This window comes from Neospora caninum, chromosome X, assembly GCF_000208865.1.
Source record: "Neospora caninum Liverpool complete genome, chromosome X".
Lineage (NCBI taxonomy): Eukaryota > Apicomplexa > Conoidasida > Eucoccidiorida > Sarcocystidae > Neospora > Neospora caninum.
The window spans coordinates 3,066,668-3,084,179 of NC_018396.1; the positions used below are offsets into that span (position 1 = coordinate 3,066,668).

Below are 17,512 nucleotides of genomic sequence, written 5' to 3' on the forward strand. Positions count from 1 at the left end.
AAAGCATTCTTCACACCATCACCTGCTCAGTCTTCTCGCCCAAAATGCAACAGATCGAAGTTGGCGCCGAGGACATCGGGAGGAGAAAGACGGGCAAAAGAAGAGGCTTCAAACAGACGAAGCCAGTCTTGTCGAACCTCTCCCCTTTCTCGCCGTATGGCTTGTCTTTCTTTTCTTTCTCTCCACTTTTCGTCCACGGATTCGCCATTCTTCTCACTGTCTTGTCCCTTCCCGGCCTCGCCTTGGCGGGTTCATAGGGACGCGAGCTTTGCATGCTGAGGGGGCTGAAGCGTCTTTTTCACAGCTTTGAAGATTTGAATCGGAACCCACGAGACGAGCGTGACGGCTGAAACCTTCGCCCAGAACGTGAGGGTCATGATGAACTGAAAAAAGAACGCATGAAGCACGCGGCCAGATCCGTGTCTCTGTTCCTCTCAACGTTCCTGATCCGAGTGTCAGGCTACGTAAACACCTCCGTTTCAGTATCTTTGCTCTGCGAGGTTCTCTCCTTTCGCCTCTTCTGCCCGGGGCGTTCACCATCCCTCTTTTTGCCTCCTCTGTGCTGAGTTTTCTGAGCATTCTGCTTCATTCCTCCTTTTTCTCGTGTCGTCTTGTTGTTTCTAGGTGTGTGCTTTCCTCTCGTTCCCCTCGCGAGAGACTAACCGTGATGTCGAAGTAGCTTCTCAAGATGAACATTGAGAAGATGTAGATCATGACGGTACAAATTTCCGAGGCGATCATGAGAGGGTGCCTGGAAAACAATCAAAAGGAGAAAAATGAAGAAGCACTCAAAAGCAGGCTGCAACGCAGTAGATTCGCACAGAAGGCCGGAACGAGACCAAACTCTCGACCCCGATCTATACAACAGCCCGAAGAAGAATCCTGGCCCGTGGGCAGATCTCCAAATATCGATACATCCCCCTACTTACCCACATGTGTATTCATGGCTCCGCACCGCACGTAAATGTATATATGTACACAAAAAAATGTATGTCCCTGCACAGGAACCTCCACATATGACCTTGCATGCACGAATCGACTGCAGACAGAGATAAGTATCGGCGCCTCCACCTACCTACGTCTATCTATGTAGGAACAGGTGTACAGAAGAGGAGATAAACGCAAAATCAAACGCCGCAGCTATTCGTCGATAGAGAGGAAAGATTTAGATTCACAGAAAGGAAGATGCGGGGCCGCGAGGAGAGAGGCACACATGCTGGCACAGGACGCGAGAGAATCATCGATGGGGAGCGGAGACGGAGCGCGCCGTAGAGGAGACAACACAAATCCAAATGGAGACCGACAAGTCCCCCTCATCTCGATATACGGCGAAGTCTGTTTGTTTTTGGAAAGGACGAGTTGCGAAAGGGAGCACTCCAGCTAAACCTGTTTTTCTGACCAGGTCTGAATCTCCGAGGCGACATTCAGGAGCTCTGCTAGAATGAGCGCGGTGAAGGTGATGCTGACAATGTTCATAAACGAATTTTCAAACAAGGCGATCGCCCCCATCATGACCACAGCCGCCTGCACAGACCGCAGGGAGACAAGCAGTGCAGAGAAAAGATGAAGACGAGAAAGAAACCCAAACAACGACACTCACTTTTTTGTGTGGACCCGCGCGCGTCGACTTTCCCTTCTCAAGGGTGGGGGCGTGTGTCGAGACAAGAAGACGCACAGGATGGCGAGAGGCGCGAGGAAGCGAATTCAGCGAGGAATCCGGGACGCCGCCAAACGGAAACCGGAGAATGACCACACGAGGAGAGGAAACGCGAGAGCCGAGAGGACAGACACCACGAAACCAGAATGCAGCGGAAAGACGGAAGCGTCGAAAAAGACAAAGCAAAAGAGACGTTTTGCGGAAAGTGTCGGGTTTGGAGAAGACGGGGAGCAAATGGAAATCTGAATCGGACCTGGTAAATCGACTTCCACACCCAGCCGAAGAAGGTTTTGACGCTCAGAACGCGTCCGTTTTTCAGCGTTTGGTAAAGCTCGGGAAACATAAAGACGACGTTCTCTGGCAGCTCGACGTCGAGGACGAGAGAGAAGACAGGCGCCATCGTGTAGTACGTCGCATAGCCGACTTGGAGCCAACCCTGCGGAGAGAAGAAACAAAATCGCGCGCAGTACACATAAAAAGCAGAGAAGCGAGAGGAGCACAACCTTTGAAAGGCAAAACAGCGGGAAATGAGCGGACGAGGACGGAAGGGGAACAAAACACCAGACGAGAAAGGGAAGAGAAGCGACTCTGGAGCGCGCAAGAACGCACAGCTTTGGACTGCCAGGCGGTGTACAACCCCGGGGAGCTCGTGTTTTGTCGTCTCTTGGCTTCACCTGGAAAATAGCCAGAGGAATGAAGTAGAAGATGGCGGAGAAGATGACCTGGATAAACGCGATGATGAGACCTCGGTGGATGACAAACTGCGCGAGTTTCGCGCTCCGCTGGTACGAGTTCCGGCCGTGCCACAGCAGTAACCGGCGGAGGTGCGCGAACTGCGTGATGCTGAAATCGGCAGCCAAAGAGGCCTGACGCCCCTCTTTCCCCACAATCCCGATGCCGACATCCTGGGACCGACAGCACACAAAAAAGCATTCCCACTTCACTGGAGCCACGATCCACAGCCCATCTCTCCCACCCAACTGTCCACACCCAGACCTATACAAATACATATATATATATATATATATATATATATATAAATACGTATGTATGTATATATATATATATATAAACACTTTTACCTCCGTATTCATATCCATGCATCTATCCCTCTCCCGGTGTATATTCACATGGATATATATATATATATATATATATATATATATATGACACCGATGGGCAGATGTGCATGTAGAGGCACGTAGCTACGGGTAGCTCGTCGAGAGCGTCTCTTTCGCCGTCTCTCCTACCGCTCTAAGGATTGCCCAGTCGACGGCAGCCTGAAGCCGTTTTTTCCCGCTCTCCTTCGTATCGAAGCACAGATTCGCGACAGGCTCAGCGTTTTGGAGGCACTTACGGCTGCCTGAATCATCGAGACGTCGTTTCCGCCGTCGCCGACGGCACATGCTCGGCGCCCGGTGAATTTTTTGACGTAGCGAACGACTTCGGCCTTCTGGGTCGGCGAACACCGACAGCAAACGACTGCAGGCGCCTGTGCCGCGACTCGCACAAAGTAGTGCGGAAAGTGCTGGAGCGCACAACCCAGCACGCGACCGTCGACGACGAGGACACTCTCGCTGGGCCCCATCGCGAAACGCTCGAGAGCTTCCTGCGTCTGCAGCAGAACGGGAAGAGGTCGGGAGAACGTGCGGAGAGTGAAGCCGAGGCGACACGCGAAAAAATGGACACGAAAGCACAGAAATCGCACCGCGACCAATGCAGGGGTGAAGAACGAAAAGAAGCGGGGTGACGGACGAAAAGAAGGGGGGTGAAGGTCGAAAGGAAGGGGGGTGAAGAAAAAGGAAGGTAATAAGCGAGAGCGCCTGAAGAAGGAGCGCACCTGAGAAGGCGTGCGAATATCTTGACTGGAGAGAATCGTTAGCGAGTGCTGTCGAGCCTTCAGTCCCGCGGAGACCGCAATGCACGTGGCTGTCTCCACCTTGTCGCCAGTGAGCATCCACACTTTCACGCCTGCGTGCCGCAGAGCCTCGAGAGTCGCCGGTACGTCCTGACAAAAGAAAGAAAAAGAGGAACCTCGCCGCGTTCACACACCAAAGCCGAGACACCCGAACTCGGCACTCGGCACCACCGAAACACGTAGTTTCACTCGTGTCTCTCCGCTCTCCCTTGCTATTCTACGCGCCTCCACGCCCCCACGCTCGCCACAGACAGCCGCCCTCGACTCTTCCGCGCCGCCTCTCCTTCCCATCATCACCTGCATAGAAAACCTAGAGATGCAACAATATCCATCGTTGTATAAGCATGCATATATATATATATATATATGTATATGTATGTATATGTGTATATATGTGGGTGTGTAAAAGCACGTGTATATGCACACTTGTCGATATGCATATGAATAGAGGTGTATGAAGATGAATATGGCTGGGGCGACCTCTTGGTTTTGTGTGTCTTTGCATGGCTTATTGTGCACTGGTTTCTCACATTCTGGAGTTTGTCTTCGACGCCGGTGAGGCCGAGGAGTTTCAGGTCTTCTTCGAGTCTCTCGATTTCTCTTCTGACCCTGGCCTGCCGATCCGTCATGGCTGCTCGGGCGGCGGCGTACCGCGAGGCGAACAGCTCATACTGCGCCTCGTCGAGTTCCTTGTGCGCCAAGACAATCGTGCGGAGTCCCTGGCGCGCAAAGTTATCGCATTCCTCCTGCAGCCAGTGGGATCCCTTCGGCTGCAGGCGCGGAATCATCACTGCCTCGGCACCCTGAGAAGCACAAACGCGTCGCAAAGACGAAGACAGACAAAAGGCGTTGACAGAAAGAGGAAGAATGAAGCGCGCGAACAGGTCGCGTGCGAGGAGACGCAGGAATCCCGAAAGTAACGCGTGAAAAAAGCACAAGGGGCATGTGACCTGGTAGGAAAAACGTTCACTCCGCGCGCGAGGCTGTCGCATGACAAAGGTTTCAACGACCGGGAGAAAAGGAGACACTCTCTGCGTTCGTTTCCGGTGACAGAGACAGGCCGCTTTTGCGCCTTCTCAGGTCGCGTCCTGGGTTCCTTGCACACCTTTACGAAAAAGAAGATCTTTTGCGTGGCGACTTCGCGCAGAATGATGCCCATGCGCTTCGACTCCGAGCTGAAGGGGAAGCACGTCAAGACCGTGTACTCGAGCGTCGCGCCTCCGGGGACCTGAGGGAAAAAGGCGCGCAGGAAAAGCTAGCGCAGAAAACCGGAGAAAATGGAGGTGGAGAGGAAAGGCAGCACAGAAAACCGGAGCAAATGTCGGAAGTGGAAAAAGAAAAGGGAGCGGGGAGGGGACCGATGCCGAGCTTCCCGTGCACTTTTTCAATCTCTCCCGCTGAGACCATTCAAATGGAGCGACGCAGCAAGCTGGAGACGTACCCGCTTGCCTACTTGTCATGCGCTACGCCGATGTCTCTACATAGAGAGATCCGTCCACTGTCGAGTTACAAAGGCTTTCGGCGTCTTGTGCAGTCCGCATCACATGACTACCTCTAACTAACAATCAAAAACGACATATCAATCAGTCTATATGTCTACATCTGTCGATCTAACTATCTTTTAACTATCTACCTACCTATCTATACAGTTGTATTTCTTTTGTCATACATACAGGCACCTGCGTACCGGTACGATGCACTGCTATACATAGGCATCTACTGAAATACACAGATTGTTACCCATGTGGTGAAAATATATATATATATATATACATATATGGTAGATAGATTCATAGCAAGCGACAATGACGAGCGCGTAGATTTTCACGTGTATGGGCCTATATGCACATACACATACGAACATACCCTGAATATATATATATATATATATATATATATATATATATATGTACTTATGAAATATTGGTACGTACTTTTAGCTGCGCGGAGAGATCCATATATGCATCACATCGCGTATGACGATAGGAGACATTTGCGTGCGTTCGTTATCCTTCGATTGTTTTGGCCTACCTCGAGGCGGATGCAGTGCTCGTCTCGATGAACGAGTTTGACGCCCATGTCTCGCGCAAAGCTCACCAACGCGACTTCGTCCGGTGACGCTGCTTGAAAGATGATCTGGGGAACGAAAGGAGACAGCCGAGACGCATTCGCGCCACTGTGGAGCGCAGCTCGAAAAAAACCGGTGAACGTCTTCCTGTTTCGCCGAGATGCCCCGACGCCCCGCAACGCGTTCAGAAGCCGTGCGCCGAAAGGAAACTGCATTTGTTTGCCGCCTTGTTCTCAGTGGGTTTTTTGTCGTCTTTGATCCTCACACGTCGCCCTCTTCTCTTTCTTCGCTTCCGCCATCCTTCCCTTTTCCTCGTGCGGCCTCTCACCTGGCTGTCGCCTTCTTTCACGGGGGTAACGTTGTGGCACAGACTCAGAGCGCGCACAGCCTCGACAGCTGCATGGGCTACTTCGCCTCGTCTCCCCCCGATTTCTTCTCGACCTCTGTCTCGCCCGGCTGGAGGGCCGTTGTCGGAGGGGGAGACAGCGTGGGAGCGGAGGAAGTGGTTTTCCAGAAAGGTTTTCAGTTCCTGGAGGCCTTCCTCGGCGAACATGGCACGGCCGATGTGCAGCCGCTTGAAACACATCTCGTTCTGCGTCAACGTCCCCGTTTTGTCGCTCAAAAGAAAGTCGACGCGGCCCAACTCCTCGGGCAGCGTCGACGTCCTGACCAGCTGCGGAAAAAGAGAAGAAACGTTTCACGCTTGGTCCACGAAAAGGCCAGCCGGCGAAGCGAAAAGGAACGGACGCGAAGCACGAAAAAAAGGGGAAAGAGGAGAAAAACGCACCACAGCACAGGGGAGCCTGAAAAAGCACAATCGCAACGCGAGAGGCGAAAGACAGGAACGAGACACAGAGCAGGGCGGTCGCCGCACACGTACAGTGTCTTTGATTTTCCGGTCGCGCATGATGAAGATGCTGTAGAGCGTCTTGGCCATCACCAGGTTGACTTGGAGGGAGATCGGGATGATGGACGACAGGAGAAGAACGAAGCGCAGAAAGTAGATCGGCCAGATGCCTTCGAGCCGACGAAGCGCGACGAGGACAAAGGCCAAAAGGGCGAGAATTCCAAAGAGAACTTTGCTCATCAAATTCACCTCCAAGTCAAACTGGCCAACCTTCATCGTGGCCTGCGAGGCGTTCATCGTCGCGCGCGTCTCCTGGACAACCAAGAACCCGCAACTCAGCCATCAAGTCGGAGAACACCCAAGGATGATGCCTCCAGAGAGACGCAAACACGTACGTGGTGGCTAGGTCGACACGGGGTTTTCGGCGACGGCTGCAGCCGAACGCGGCGGCTCCAACGCGCCAAAGATCACATGCAAAAAGGAGCCAGATACACAGATGTAGAAACACGCGTGCATCTCTGGACAAAAAATGTGTCAGGTGAAGATTCCTGTCTACGGGCCTCTCCACTTCCGAGCGCCTATCTCCGTCGACTTCATGCCCACGTATTCCCTGTGTCTACGGGTACACGCTCACGCGCATATATCTATATCTGCATTCATGTGTACATATATACATATATATATCCATATATCCATATATGGATATATATATATATATATTTATATACGCACCAATACATGCACTTGCATGAGTACACATTCATACTCAGGCACCCATGCATCACCATTAGACACCTAAATATACATTCATAAAGATACAGGGACACACTTACGTATCGGCATCTCGAGAATGTGCATGTAAATAATCATGTACCGATATGTGTCCATGCATGCACAAGTTTGCAGAGAGATGTACGGGCTTTCGTACTTTCCCGGTATAGATCGCGAGGCCGAGAACCGAGCCTGATGCAACGACGGTGTTGGCCCAGAGAACGTTGTCGAGGGTCAGGCCTTCGACGATCGGTTGTTCGCCGTCTCGACTGCCTCTCCCGTCATGCGTCGAAACCTGGACGCGGAAAGGAGAATGGGGCGGAAGGAAAACACAGCGAACAAAAACAACATTGAAACTAGACTTTTTATGGCGTTAGCTTTGGCCTCCATACTCCCTTCTTCCTGCCTCCTGTTCCCTCTCGTATTCTCCCTCCTGTTCTCTCTCTGGATCTCTCTCTTGTCGAATCTCTCTTTATACCCACTGTTCTCTCTTTTCTCCCTCGTGTGCTCTCTCTTGTCCTCTCTTTTAATCCCTTTTGTCTTCCATTTTTGTTTCTTGCGCTTTCGTTGGCCGTCGAAAGGCGAGAAACGGAAGAAACAAGAGCAAAAAGCGGAGTCGTTTGCGTCTGCTCGGTTGTTCTCTCCACCTCCCCTCGCCTTACTGTAAGCTGTTCCTCGTCACCGCCTCTTTTCTTCTCCGTCTTCTCCCTTTTCGCGCGGCCTCCCTCCAGTCCCCCGGCCTCGAGCCTGCTCTCGCCTTCGGTCTCTCCACCCTCGACTAAGGAACTGTCCTCGCCCGAGAAAACCGTAAGTGGAGAGGACGGAGACGGCGCATGCGTCAGCACAAATTTCCCCATGAATTCGTCAATGTCCTGGCGAGGCGCCTCCACGTGACACCAGCCTGACGCTCGACACAAATCGCTCGGCGAACTCAGCCGTTGAGTGCAGTGCACAGCTCGTCTGAACGCGAAACACGCAAACCAAAAGGTGTGAAACTTGACGTGTAAACGCGAGCCGGCAAGAAGAGGGGAATCAGACGGAAAAGACGAGGAAAAGGCCGTTCGCGCGGGGAGACACAAGACACGCGTCCGTTCCAGTGGTGTGATCTGAAGAGAATACGCGACTGGGAGTGGTTCGACTGTTGCCGCCTGCGCGATAGTCTCTCGGAAGAGAAACCTCTTGTCGCAGGAGAATGGCCTTCTTTCTGCTATTGTCCTGAACGCGCTCCAAGGGATATCCTTCGTTTATCTTTTCGTCTTTTTCTGCGGGTTCCTCCCCTTCACTGAACACAGCGGTTGACTAGCGGCGCTGAGGCACAGTCTCGCCCGGTGCGATTTATTTTCTTCAATACACTAAACACAATTGACAAATTTGATATTTAAACATTGCGTTCCACAGAAGCGTTTCTCCGCGCGCGTCTAACGTCCTCAAAACCGAGAATAAAAAAAACCTCTTTGCTCTTTACCTCAGCTTCCAGTCCGTTTCCCCATCGAGTTGGTCAGTGCGAATGAAACAACTCCCCGACTTGTCGGTCGTGCGCAGGAAAATCACATCCGCCGGCACTCGCTGGTTTGCCTCAATTTGGATAATGTGCCCGACTTCGATCTGCGCTGCGGCAACGTCCTTCGGTCCTGAGAACGGTCAAAAGCAAAGGAAAGAGACAAAACAAGAAAACTGAGACTGAGCAGAGACAGGCGAGAAGCGACGCAAGGCGCCTGAAGCGCGGATGCTGGTTCCCGCGAAAAAACGACCCCGCGGAAATGCGCGACGCGCGGTCTCCGAACACACACAAACGGAGGAAAGTTCTCATTTGCAAGCAAACACGGTGTACATATCTACGCAAACACCTTGGTAGTAACCTATATTGCATGCATATATATATATATATATATATATGCATCTGCGCATGTGTGTTGCATGTATCTACGTAAAGCTGTATCTAGGTAGGTATCTACACCTGAAAAGCATCGATATGCGCACAGCATCAACAGATATATGTGCGTGTGCAAACATGTCGTTCTCGCATCCGTGCATCGACGCAACGCTGGCCTCAGAATCGATGTGTCTCCCATGAAGAGATGCGACAAAAACGGAAAGAGTTCAGCATACCTTCGGGGGTCAAACGCTTGTATCCCTGTTCGTTCATCTCGCGGTCGCGAACGTATCTGCGCAAATCCAGAGACCCGCAGAAAGCGGAACAGACGCCGTTGTTACGCACGCTGTCTTTCTCTCCTTTCATTCTGGCGCAGGAGCGTCTTTGGCGGCACTTGCTTAGATCGACACAGAGACGTCTCTCTACAGCGACAAACACTTAAAACTCTATGCATCTTCGTTCTCCACAGAAATATATACGCACGTGCACATGCACTACTAGATAGGGAAGATTGGCCAATACAGAGGGGAACAACGAAGCCTGGTCGTGCTCTGTATAGAGACAGACGGATACAGAGAGAACAGGGAGATCAGTGGAGATGTATGTCCAGATCCACTGGTATATGATGTGCGAGGTTCGAGGAGGCGCTTACCGCTTGTAATCGTCGTACGCTTCCTTGGCGATCGTGACAAACTGAACAAAGACGAGAGGTGCGAGGTAGGTGAAGAGAGGGCCGACCTGCAGGAGTGGAAGCAGTTGCGCCAAGGCGACTGCGAGGTAAAACAAATTGAAGAAAAACCTGCAAACAAAAGAAGAAGGCAGCCGACGCAGGGAGAGATCAATCACCCATCAAGCCCAGCGAGACTGCGCCGCGCGAAAATGCAGGTGAGCAGCGCGTCTACACAGACAAAACAACTAAATAGCGATCAAACGGGGACACGTGCGCAACTAAATAGCGATCAAACGCGGACACGTGCGCAACTAAATAGCGATCAAACGCGGACACGTGCGCAACTAAATAGCGATCAAACGCGGACACGTGCGCAACTAAATAGCGATCAAACACGGACAAAAAAGGGAGGCGGAGAGAGCGAAGGCGCTGAGGCGGCACTGGGAGAGTGACCGTAGAGCCCGCACTCCCGCCCGAGTCGCTCCACATTTCGTCCAGGATTGCTTCGTTTTCTCTTCCTCGCTCCACGGCAGCCCTCAATCTGAACGTCGCAGGCACTCCCGTGTACACGCTTCTCCATTCACTTCATCGACGGACTTGAACTGTTGCAGCAAGACCATGGGAAGAAAGGTGAAAATGTTGTATTTGGTGTTCTTGATGGCATTGCTCGCTGGAGAGAAGCACACACAAACGCGGAAACCCGAGTTAGGCGAGACATTCGCGGCTCGGGCGGCCTGTTTCCCGGCGCCCCACCGTTGTTCGCGCAAAAGGTGAACCACAGGACACTGCGTCCCAGGAAGACCAAGACGGGAGAGAGACAAGACCTAACGAAAAACGAGCGGTCACAAGATCCATCTACAACGGGGAAGCGAAGCAGCGGGGCGACGCGAGAGCGATGACCGCGGGACAGCTGCGGAAGAACAAGGGGGAAACTTCTCTCGCAGCGCGCGCGTGTAAGCGCTTCCGGTCCCTCTGTTTCCACGTGGAGGCTGCCCGAGTCTCGGAACGACACTTACGGAAATACTGAGGAATCGTCCGACCGTCCAGATAGAGCAGGCGTTCGCGGTACTGAGGCTGGACCCCACAGCACATTCGCGAGAACCACGCGCAGAAGCGCTGCAGGCAGTTGCCGTCCTGAGAGAAAACGCTCACGCAAACGACTGAGCAGTTGAACACGCGAAATAAATCACTCGGTTCATAAATACAGAGTACGCGTGGAAGACCCGTGGGAACTTCCTGGGCTTGCCGCGTTTGTCTTCGAATCAGTCTTGTGGGCGTGAATCTGTAAGCCTTTCTCTGCCAGTAGACCTGGCCCCTAGGCCGTTTCCTCTGTCTGTTTTTCCCTTACTTCTGCGCAGATTCCCCTTCGGCCCGCGAGGCTCCTGAGGACAGGCGCGTCGTCGACGGCCTCCTCGTAGTCCGCACTCGAGACCGCCGGCGGATGGTCCCACTCCATGGTGCGTTCGTTTGACATCACAACTTCATCCTCTGAGGCTTGCGTGTGCGTTTCGACGCCCTTGACAGCCCGCAAATCTCCATGCTCGCAACCGAGGGGACGGTAGCGCGTGCTGTCTCTTTTCCGAGAAGGCCTTTCAGACGCGAGCACACCTCGCCGCCCAGTGCAGGCAGCCTCCTCTCGCCGTCGTCCCAGAGCCCGTGGAGCAACCGAAGCGGGAAAGGCAGAAGGAAAAGACGAGAGAGGAGACGCGGAAGATGAACAAGACGAAGAGGAGGTAGAAGAGGGAGAAGAGGCGTCGATCGCAGATAAGAGGCAATAGTCCACCGGCAGGTCCGGCGCAGGACGCAAAGGGGCGTTCATAAAGGAGACTCGAGAAGGAAGAAGCAAACCGAGAAGAAAGAGAGACGCTGGGAACGGGCCGCAGAGAGAAAGAGGACAGAGGCAGGCATTCGCGCTGTTTTGTAAAAAGCATCGCAGACGCGCCGGACGCGCAGATCGGTAAAGACGACACAGAAAGGAAACACGGGAGCGCAGATGAAATCCAAAGGAAACGGCCGGAGAGAAGAAGGCGACAGCGAATCGGGCCAAGAGTGCCGCGCCGTCTGTAGATATTTCCGTTTTCAAGAGGCGTGACGCCCTTGACTGAACATGCCTATTCGAGTACTTTTCTGCCGAGTGCCCAGCAGCGGTTCCGCGGAGCTCGAGAGACGGAGCACAGGAGCGACAAAGAGGGGGACAGGGAGACGAAGAAGGCTCCTCTCAGGTGCACGGGCAGCGCTTTTTTTTGCTTCGGCCCGCGTGTTCAGAATCGCTGTGTTTCTTTCCGGTAGCGACTCTGTTTTTCGTCTCCTGACGAACGCCCACGAGGGCAACGCAGTCACCTTCGTCGTTCACGTTTTCAAGGAGAAAGGAAACTGCGATCTGTGGCCGTTCTGTTTCTGCCTCTTGCCTACGGCATTTCCTCTGAAGATATCGGATTGCAGCATCTATAGGGTCAAAAAGAAGAGAAAAAGAGTCGAGCTGAGAAACGGCTGTTCGCTGCCCCTTCTAACCTTTGAGAAGAAACCAAGTGGAGAAACATCTGGAGGTTCTTCAAAATGACTTGTCACTGTCGCGAAGACGAGACAGGCACTTGTTCAGCTCCAGGAAGGTCGCCGCCGTGCACATGGGGGAGAGGTGACGTGCGTGTGCATGCGATTTCACGTGCGTTTCCTTTCTGAAGGGCGTAGAAAGGAGGGGCATGGAGCGTGAAAAAAAAGGCGACGTGTAAGAGGAACTTCTTTTCCTCGAGTTTTCTGGCTCCACTGCATCTCGCGAGATCCACGCAATTCGGGGAAAAGCGATTGCCTTGCTGCTGTGCAAGTCCCCCCTTCAACAATTGATTCAGCGGGAGTAGCTCCCAAGAAAAGCGACAAAGCTGGCGAGGGATATGAAGAGACGCGGCGAGATAAAGATGCGATCTCGACAATGGCACAGGAAGAAGAGAGGGCAAACCCGAGAGGGAAAAAAGGAAGCGGCAGTGCGTGATAAACCGCGGAAAACAGAGGGAAGACGAGAAAACGAGACAGAAACGAAGAGAGATGACGTCGAGAAAGGAAAGGAGACAAAGACACACGCGCGGGAGCGAAAAGAAGAAAGCATCCGCAGCCGCAGCGAAGCGCACTGTCTAGAGGAGCGAAAGGAAAACAATCGAAGACACAAACACACAGAGAGCGGCGCAGTTCGAAGACGCGCCAAACGCGGATCGAGCACAAGATAGCACGTCCCAGAAAGAAGGAGGAATTGCGCGTGCCTTAAGTGCTAGAAGAAGAAAGTCTCAGACAACCAAGGAAAAGGGTCTCGAGCACCAGGCGCCTTGTCTTGCTGTGGCGGGCTGCCAGCGCCGGCAAGAAGGCATCCGAGCGGAAACAGTTGCGCGAAAAGGAAAGAGCGCTCACCGCTGGGATCCAAGAAAAAAAAGACAAGCAAGATGACAGACACAGAGAAAGTGAAGAGATGCGTTGCGGGTTTTACTGAACGGGGTCGCAGGGATGACTCTTGTTCCATTGCTCCGATGTATGTACACCTGAAACAGCCAGAACCGATGCATGCACTTTTTCCAGTTTTTTTGCCATAAAACGGGCAGCACTTACTGAGGGTTCAAGCACAAGCAAGAGACTCCTTCTTTTCTCTCTTTTCACCATGAAAGTCGACAAGCGCTCCTGGAAAATACATAAACTGCCTCCTCGCACAAAAAGTGGAGAAGCACCCTTGACCATTTCGGCCCTCGAAAAAAGTATCGCCGTCGAAACAGCTTCTTCAATCTTTGCGCGCCTAGCACCCACGAAATACTCTCTTCCAAAGGCCGGTTATGCTGTCATCTTACATATATCTACGTATGGATGTATATATATACTAATTCATCTACAGACATCTGTAGGTATTTAGCGGTCCATATTTGCGTGTATGTAGCCACTCCTGAGTACTTAAATATACCGTTTCGTGGACCTCCGACTCCGTCGGCTGCGACCACCGTTGCCCGGACATCACTTTTTGAGAAACAACACAAAAACACTCATGTGTTGCGAGTAAATGCCTGCACATGAAAACATATATGCATGTCTACTGTTTGGCCCCTATTTATCTATGGATATATATATATATATATATATATATATATAGATATCCATGTACATACATATACACCGTAGATATACGTATATATATATATATATATATATATATATATGCAACGGTTTTCGCTTACTTTGTGTTTCGTCTATTTTTTCTGTATCTGCAAAGGATGAAGGCAGGTGAATGCCTCACTTTCACCTTTATAAGTGTGGCGCCGCCGGCAGCAGGTTCTGCGTGGTCTACTGAAACAGAGAAATTCGCCTCCTTCATGTTTCGTGCTCGTATGCGCCTGCGTCTACAACTACCTCAAAGAGCATGCGCTTGTGCAGTTTACTGCCTGTCCCCACGCCGCACATAAAATACCTGAAAAATACACATTTTCCGGAAGGTACCTATCAATCCGTACATATCGTTTGTCGAGATGCAGCTTCTGGAGAAGTGGGAGTGCAAGTGTTAACCGAAAGATCGGTTCCTTTTCAGGTGCCTTCCCCGGAAACGGTAAGCAAGTAGATTTTGGGAACTCCTCTCATCAGGAAGAATTTCCCTGTTCTGTTCCACTTCAAAGAATCGCACTTTTGTTGGAGCTTATCACGCCCCGAAAAAGTCGAGTGCCGTTTCCGACGCCGAAGTCTTGGCAGCGGGCAGGACAAAGAGACAGAGGTCGTCTTGACGCAGAAGATGTAAACGCCTTTTTTTGGTCTCTCTGCGAGGACGTCTGCAATCTGAACGCGGCCGCCTAAATCGGTTGCATGCGCAACACGCAAAAAATGCGTAGCTGATATCTACATTCACTTATGTCCACACATGTCCACTTATATATATATATATATATATATATATATTTATATTTGTTTTTCAGATCTCCATGTATAGGCTATGAGTAGAATACTGGCGTATACCTTCTGTCTATTTTTTCCTCTCAGTAACCGTTCTGTGTACTGGTACTAACATACATGGTTGCATATATTTGCATATAGAGAGAGCGAGATGTGTCGATCGATAGATAAGTGGATACGAAGATGTGTGGTTATGGAGACCAGGAGATTAACCGTTAAGCAGGGAGTTAGCTACATACGCAATAGATCCATGAAATTATAGATCGATTGGTGTGAGCCTTTTTTCAGGAAATCCCTAGAGAGTGGTCCTGGATGTCCAGCAGCAGCCTCGTGGTTTGCGGCAGCTCCACAGGCCGCGTGCTTCCTCGGTCGGAGGTGCCTCATGAAACATCCTCCTAACGCCGTTGGAAGTTCAGGAAGTTGTCGTCTAGCTCAAGAAAGCAGAACGATGCCAATCGACGACGCATGTGCTCTGCAGATCTCTAGCGGCTGCAACAGGTAGGGTACGAGGCAGAGGCTGCTTCAAGAAGAAAACACGTACACCTTCGTTTGTGTCGCCGACACAGACACATGAAGCTCCTGGAATTCGACCAAGCGTTCGGACACTCAACGGCGCACATATTTTTGCATTTTTCCTAGGCTCTGCTCCCTTTCTTTTCTGTCCCTAACTTCTCGGGTGCTCTGTAGACAGTTCCTCGAGAAAGCTGCGTCTTTCGCAAGTTTCCCTGGTGCCCCCCAACCAGAGAGTTTCGGGACTTTTTCGTTGCTGCGCACAGCCTCTGGAGTGCACCTCCCCCCGGCGCCTTCTTTCCTGCCTTTCTCGTTGTCTGCGTTTCAGGTGTTGAGCTCGAGGCCTTCGAGAAGCCTATCGATTTTCCACTGTCTCTTGATACAGCTCTGGAATGAGCATCACATCTGGAGCTGCGAGAAACTGACGGGGTGGACGGTCACGAATCCGATCCTTCTGAGCCCGCGCATGCACCTGAGGACCGTCATGGAGGCAAGACAACCGTAGAGGGAGAAACGTGGTGAGACACACAAAAAGATGAGGGAGGGTGGGCACACCGAGGCTAGGCCTCAATCAACCAGTGCAAAAATGGAATCAGGGTTTCTTTGATGACCGAGGGGGTTACGGAAAAACGAGACTTGGGCGGAAAACTTCTGGGCTGATAGCAGTCCCCTTCTCTGCTTTGCGCGGCACGGGGGTGGCATCAGATCCCCACTGGCTCTCGAGCCCCCGGCCCCAGGAAATCGTGATCTAGAGGAAGATCAACCATGTGAGTGAGGCAGCGATGGGCTGCGACACCATTGTAACCAACAACCCATAAGGGAACGTGGGGGTGGTAAAGTGTGCCGCGCACGCCCAAAACAGAGTAGCGAAGCGGATGCAGGTGAATTGTTTTGCACTTACCAATCTCCAGCTGACGAGTTTGGCTGCTGCGCACAAAGTCTCACAGCAGCTGCTGGGGACTACTTGTGGTTTCCATATCGGCACTCAAACACAAGTCTCAGAACAGGGAACCGCGGGGACGTCGCCACGCTTTCGCTGCTAGAAACCGCACTGTGTCCATGTGTATGCATACAAGAGGGAAGCATGTCCCACGCCAGACCATGAGTCATTGCGACTCGGAGTCGATTCCCAGGGCTCGACGCCACCACTCCCGTATCTCTGGCTCTTGCATCCCTGCTTTGGTCGATGAGACACGTGTTCCGAACGCGAGACCCAGGCAAGCATCGACAGGGACACTGGGCTACGGTTTCCTCCTAGCTGTCTGCAGTCGTGAAATGCGGCGCATTCGTGACTCGAACGCTTTCGACAGCCTCTCCTCTGCCATCTGCGAATTGACCAAAGATGTGCCGAAAAAACAGCAGAGCTACGCAGTTCCACCTCGCAAGAACAGTTGAACACAGGATTGGGCCAATACTGTAAGCGTAGCCACTAGCTGCCGTCACGAAACCAGTCTCAGAGATTATCACTCCCAGTACGATGGTAGTTCTTCTGGCTCTTAACGAAGCAGTCGGATTTCCACTTCTACTTTTAGTAACGCTCAAAGGACCCACTCTGCGACCGAAGCCCAGTGCAATGGTGCTTGGGTCCTGGGCTGACCGGCCTTGTTGGCCTCTGCATACCTGAGAAGATCCGAACTGGTTGTGTAGCCTTAGCTCTCAAGCTCATTGGAACAGGCACTGCGTAGACCTTTTGTTTTTTGTTGTATGGGCAGTCTTCGAATCGAACCAATACTTACGATGACCTTCCTTCTGTCCGCAAGAGATGTGTCTCGCTGCTGTGGCACTCCTCCAGTAACAGTGCACCGGACTGATGTGGTCGGAAAAGCGTTTTCTCGGGAATCCAAAAGACGCAGATGCGCTTGTGGCCGCAGCGCATGAACTGAGGCGCTTTTAGCTTTTGCATGCTCTCTTGTGCGCTTTACTGGGGACTCAAAAAAAGCGACAAACTCAGACAGCCGGTTGGCGCGGTTCCACTACGTCTCGACTGGCCAAGCAAGTTGCTTTGAAATTCCTCGTCCCTTCAGCGAATACAAGCGCTCGCTGTAAAGCCTAAGGTGACCCTCGCCGCTAAAAAATGTGGATTTCCCAACATGGGTACCAGGACCACATGTGTCCCTTTGGTGTGCATCCACCGATTCCAGAGAACGGGGGCAAACAGCATCGGCGGCTAGTTGGAAACCCTGTGTCTCATCCACGGTAGCACTTGTCGAGGAAATTTCTCTCCACTTTGTTCTCTGAATCGTTATCCAGGCTTGTTCGTGGAATTGTCAGCTTCGAATTTGGGGTGTAC

The 17,512-nt window shown here is 52.0% G+C and overlaps 1 protein-coding gene across 1 annotated transcript; it reads right to left on the reverse strand.

The window, feature by feature from the left end:
• Positions 1-251: 251 nt before the first annotated feature.
• NCLIV_048370 (putative phospholipid-transporting ATPase, P-type) lies at positions 252-11,623 on the reverse strand (the record flags this gene model as incomplete). Its single annotated transcript, XM_003884389.1, has 20 exons — positions 252-383; positions 664-751; positions 1,400-1,524; positions 1,911-2,093; positions 2,332-2,562; positions 3,015-3,272; positions 3,498-3,665; positions 4,106-4,378; positions 4,681-4,803; positions 5,607-5,711; positions 5,972-6,316; positions 6,524-6,802; positions 7,419-7,556; positions 7,924-8,221; positions 8,727-8,892; positions 9,371-9,426; positions 9,787-9,933; positions 10,402-10,474; positions 10,821-10,938; positions 11,153-11,623. The coding sequence occupies 20 exons, from the start codon at positions 11,621-11,623 to the stop codon at positions 252-254; spliced, it is 3,777 nt and encodes a 1,258-aa protein (XP_003884438.1).
• Positions 11,624-17,512: the final 5,889 nt, after the last annotated feature.